General features: G+C 36.8%; 1 protein-coding gene across 1 annotated transcript in view; it reads right to left on the reverse strand.

Moving 5' to 3' along the window:
• LOC125042436 (nephrin-like) overlaps window positions 1-5000 on the reverse strand; it is a 70913-nt gene that overhangs the window by 19361 nt on the left and 46552 nt on the right. Inside the window, exon 4 of the mRNA XM_047638068.1 lies at window positions 2263-2521. Coding sequence (XP_047494024.1) covers window positions 2263-2521 — 259 coding nt within the window. The remainder of the gene's footprint in view (window positions 1-2262; window positions 2522-5000) is intronic.

Raw genomic sequence — 5000 nt, forward strand, 5'->3', positions numbered from 1 at the left:
CATATGATGCCCGTGATGTTCAAAATTAGGAAAGAAAATGGGAATGTGAGGCTTCATTTTCGAAATTCTTTTGAAAGAGTTTAAAACCATTAAATTCACATATCCGATCATCCTAATTACATCAGGTTTTTCAGCCTCATTTTGAAACGAATGATAAAAAAGTGTATGTATGTGTGCGTGTGTGTGAGTATGTATGTGTGTGTGTGTGAGTATGTCTGTGTATGTGTGAGAGTATGTGTGTGTGTGTGTGTGTGTGTGTGTGTGTGTGTGTGTGTGTGTGTGTGTGTGTGTGTGTGTGTCTATCTGCGAGTGTGTGAATGCTTGCTATTCATTCGTCTATCTGTCTGTGTGCGAGTTAGTGCAGACTTCAGTACGTATGTCTGCTAGTATGTATGTGTGTAAGTGTACGTCCAAACGCCTATCGCATTACATATACCAGCATATAAGCATGTAAGTACAAAACAATATCCACACACACACACACACACACACGCACTTAAAAAATACCCTCCCCGTGCTGCACATATTTTACCTTCCCTTCACCGCTTCGCTTAAGCATATTTGCAAAAATTTCGCTCAGCTACAACGGCTGACGTGGGTGTGTGTGGGGGGGGGGGGGCAGAGGGAGGGGGGGGGGGGGCAAGACTTCACTTGCTACTCATAAAGGAGGAAGTATTAGCGCTGGAGGATGGAGTCTACCGAACCGCCTATGCCAGTGAGGAGGACGTTTATGTACCTAATAGGCAATACGTGGCAACCTGCGGGTCATTGAGGAACAGTGTCTTTGCGGGTTGAGGTATTCCGTCAAATTTGTTGCTGTTCTTTGGCTTTCTTTCTGTCTATGTGTCTTTCTGTCTTGGTTTTGATCTATCTTTGTCTGTGTGTGTGTGTGTGTGTGTGTGTGAGAGAGAGAGAGAGAGAGAGAGAGAGAGAGAGAGAGAGAGAGAGAGAGAGAGAGAGAGAGAGAGAGAGAGAGAGAGAGAGAGAAGAAGAGAGAGTGTGTGTGTGTGTGTGTGTGTGTGTGTGTGTGTGTGCGTGCGTTCTCATTGTCTCATACATGGTTATAGCAACCTTTCCCTGAAGCTCATAATATCCGGTTTTTCCCATTTCCATCCCCATCCTCTTCACAACCCCCTAACTCCCACCCCGCTCCCCTCCCATCCCCCTTGACCCCCCTCCCATCCCCAAACCCCATTCCACTTCCCCATCAACCGGGGCTGCAGAAAACTCCCCATAAAACCAAACACGATCACCTGATCTCTCTCTCGGCGTCTCCTATTGGTCGGTTTACCAAACATGTTTACAACACGTCACGAGGAAGTCTTCAAGATGTGGGTCTTAAAGTTTGAAGAAAAAAACAAAGCAAATCTTTGTGTGGTTTTCCCCAGAAAGTTCGAACATGATTCATTATTTTTCTTGTCATTATAGGACAGTTATTGGATTGTGTGCGAGCCGGAATAAGAACGTAAACGTCATGAAACACAATCTAAATAAAGCAACAAATCTTGATAATGATGACGAATATCTCCCTCGTTCTCCCGCAGCCTTTTGAAATATATCCAAAATATCAACGCCATTTATGGACTAATGAACAGGGAAGCGATTCTGTTTGATCGAAAAAAAAAAAAAAAAAATGTAATTTCAAAATGAGTTCACATTGTTTTGGAATGAATATCGGTCTTTTTTTTATTTTCGCTTTTCATTTTTTTTTTTTCGTTTTGAACAAGATTATGATATAAATTCATACCAAAGATTATTGGAACGGTAAATTATGTTCTAGAACTTTTTTTTCTCCTTTTTTTTGTCTATATTACAGCGCAAGTTGTCTTTGCTTCAAGTACCGTGTCTTCTTGTTTGGATTCTGAGCTTTAGTTAAGACTCCTCTAGAGATAAAAGAGAAAAAAAGTTTTCAAAAGGAGTTTGAGTGCTTAGGCCTTTGGACAAATCTTGAATTGAATCAGATCTTTGATCAAATCAAAAGAAAGAGGAAGAGAAAAGGAAATGTTACTGAAGACCAGTCTTGTTATTGTTGCTGTTGCCTGTTGCTCTCTCTCTCTCTCTCTCTCTCTCTCTCTCTCTCTCTCTCTCTCTCTCTCTCTCTCTCTCTCTCTCTCTCTCTCTCTCTCTCTCACTCACTCACTCACTCGCACGCGCTCTCTCTGAAAATGAACACGCAAACTACTAAAGAAAAGATACTGATGATTAAGAGACCTATAAAAGGGACACGAAAGACCCGACCCGGAAGGCCTTCGGGCAACTCACAATGGACGTCGAGGACGAGCGAGTCCTCGAGAGCGACCTGCGGCAGGAGGGGGTTCTTGGCCCGACACATCAAGATGGCTCCGTTTTGGTCCCTCCTGGCGACCAGCTGCAGGACGGATCTGCTCACGTTCCCCCCGGATTCCTGAGCCAGCTGGTGACGCACCACGTGGCGGCCGGGAACCAGCTGCGTGACCGAGGCTGAGATGGAGGCGCTGCTGCTGCTCGAGGCCAGGCCGCCGTCGCCGCTGCCCTGCTGTGCCTGCCGGGGAGGGAGACGTCAGTGGGGGAAGTAAGTTGGGGGTAAGGAAGGGAGGAGAGGGGGGAGGAGGGGGAGAGGGAGAGAGGGGTTGGGGGATGGTGCACGGGGAATTAAATAAATATTGAATGCGGGGGGCCGGTTAGGTAGGGGGTGAGGTAGGGAGAGGGGAAGGGGAAGGGGAGGGGAGTATGGACAGGAGAGGGGGATGGAACACGGATGATTACGTAAACAAAGAATATGGGAAGTTGGGGGAGGGGGAGGGGGGGTCGGTAGGCTGAGGTGAGGACAGGAGCGGGATGAGAAGGGGAGGGGAAGGGGATAGGGTGGGGAGGAGTGTTAGGAGAGGGGAAGGAGCCAGGGTGCAGAGAGGAGGTCGGTGGGGTCGGTAGGGGGGGAGGGGGGGAGGAGTAAAGGGGAAAGGAGGGAGGAGTGTGGAGAGAGGAAAGGAAAGGGAGAGGGATGAAGGGACGTGGGGATTATTAAGGGTAAGGAGTGAGAGGCTGGTGGGATGTGGGAAAAAAATAAACAAACAAAGGGGTAATTTTATTATGCCTCTATGTTTGTTTGTGTCTGTATCAGAGTGGATGTTTGTATTTGTTCATGCATATTTGTGTATACGTGCGAGTGCGTATATATGTGTGTATATTTATCCTCATATATTTGTGTAAATTTATTTGTGTGAGATTATGCACGTCTGTGTGTATCTACAATATATTTATCTGCTATTGACTGACACTAAATAACGAAACAAAACACTGTCTACTTCCACAATATCGCATCAAACAACCTGGCTAAACGAAATTATATATGTAAAAAAGAAAATAATAAATAAAACGATAAAATAATAAAAAATAAAAATAAAAAGTTCACAAATATCAAATAAAAGTCATAAATTTTGTTTCCAAAACTCTGCATTTTGCACAAAGACAAAGAAAAAAAAATCTAGTGACATTAGTCATCTGGACTCAGATTTAAAAATTAATCATGCTCCAATAAAATCATCTGTTATCCACGTAAATGAACAATTGATTATTCTTTCATTATTACTTTTATCAGCAACGGAATGGACTTGTACTATATTTAGATTAACTGTCTGTAACCTTCAGTATCCCATGATTAACTAAATCAAATAACATCAATAATAACAATTGTTTCTATTACTTAAAAAAAGAAGAAGAAAAAAGTTGAAGGAAGCAACTTCTCGGGAAATTATATTGAAATTAAAAAGGCACTATAAAATCAATCATGGTGATAATGATAATAGAAATAATAGAATAATAATAATAATAGAAATAATAACAATGATAATGATAATGATAATAATAATAAAGTAATAATAATAATGTTTTTTTTATTGATTATGATAAAATGTTAATAGTGATAATAACAATCATAATAATGATAATAGTGATAATAATGATTATGAAATAATAATGATAATGATGATAATGATAACAGTAATAATAATAACAGTGATGATAATTATGATAATAATGATAATGACAATATTGAAAATAAAAGTAATATAATAATAATAATAATAATAATAATAATAATAATAATAAAAATAATAATAATGATAATAATAATAGTAATACTAATAATGATAATAATAATGATAACAACAACACTAATAGCGATAATAAGGACAATAATAATGAAGAATAATGATATATTAATAATAACCATGATAATGATATTAATGATGATAACAATAATTACAAAAATAAAATTAATAGCGATTATAATGATAATGCTAATGACAATAATAACAACAATAATAATCATGATCCTGCTAATAATAATTATGATAATAATGATACAGAAAATGATGCTAGTGAAAATAGTAATGATAACAGTAATAAAGGTAATAACAATAATGATGATAAAAATAATGATAGTAATAATGATAATAATGATAATCATAACAGTAACAATAATGTTGATGATGATAATAATAATATTATCATTATTATTGGTTATGATAATAATAAGAAAAAGGATTAACTAAATAATAATAGTAATAATTATAAGCATGATTTCAACGATTATGATAATTAAGATGATAATGACATTGAAAATGGTGATAATAATTATCCCGATAGCAATACTAATATTAATACTACTAATCCTAATAATGATGATAATAATGATAACAATGATAATAATAATAATAATAATAATAATAAAAATAATAATAATAATAATAATAATAATAATATTGATAATAATAATAATTATGATAATAATGATTATAATAATAATATAATACATTAAAAAAACAACAACATAGAAATAACAAAAGAATTAAAATGTTAATGATGATAATGACAAGGATGATAATAGTAACAATGATAGCAGTATCAATGATAATAATCATAGAAAATGATAGTAGTAATAATAGTAATGATAACAGTAATGATAGTAATAATGATAAAAAAAACAATGATAACAATATTGATAATACTACTACTTATAC

This window comes from Penaeus chinensis, chromosome 32, assembly GCF_019202785.1.
Source record: "Penaeus chinensis breed Huanghai No. 1 chromosome 32, ASM1920278v2, whole genome shotgun sequence".
Taxonomy (NCBI): Eukaryota; Metazoa; Arthropoda; class Malacostraca; order Decapoda; family Penaeidae; genus Penaeus; species Penaeus chinensis.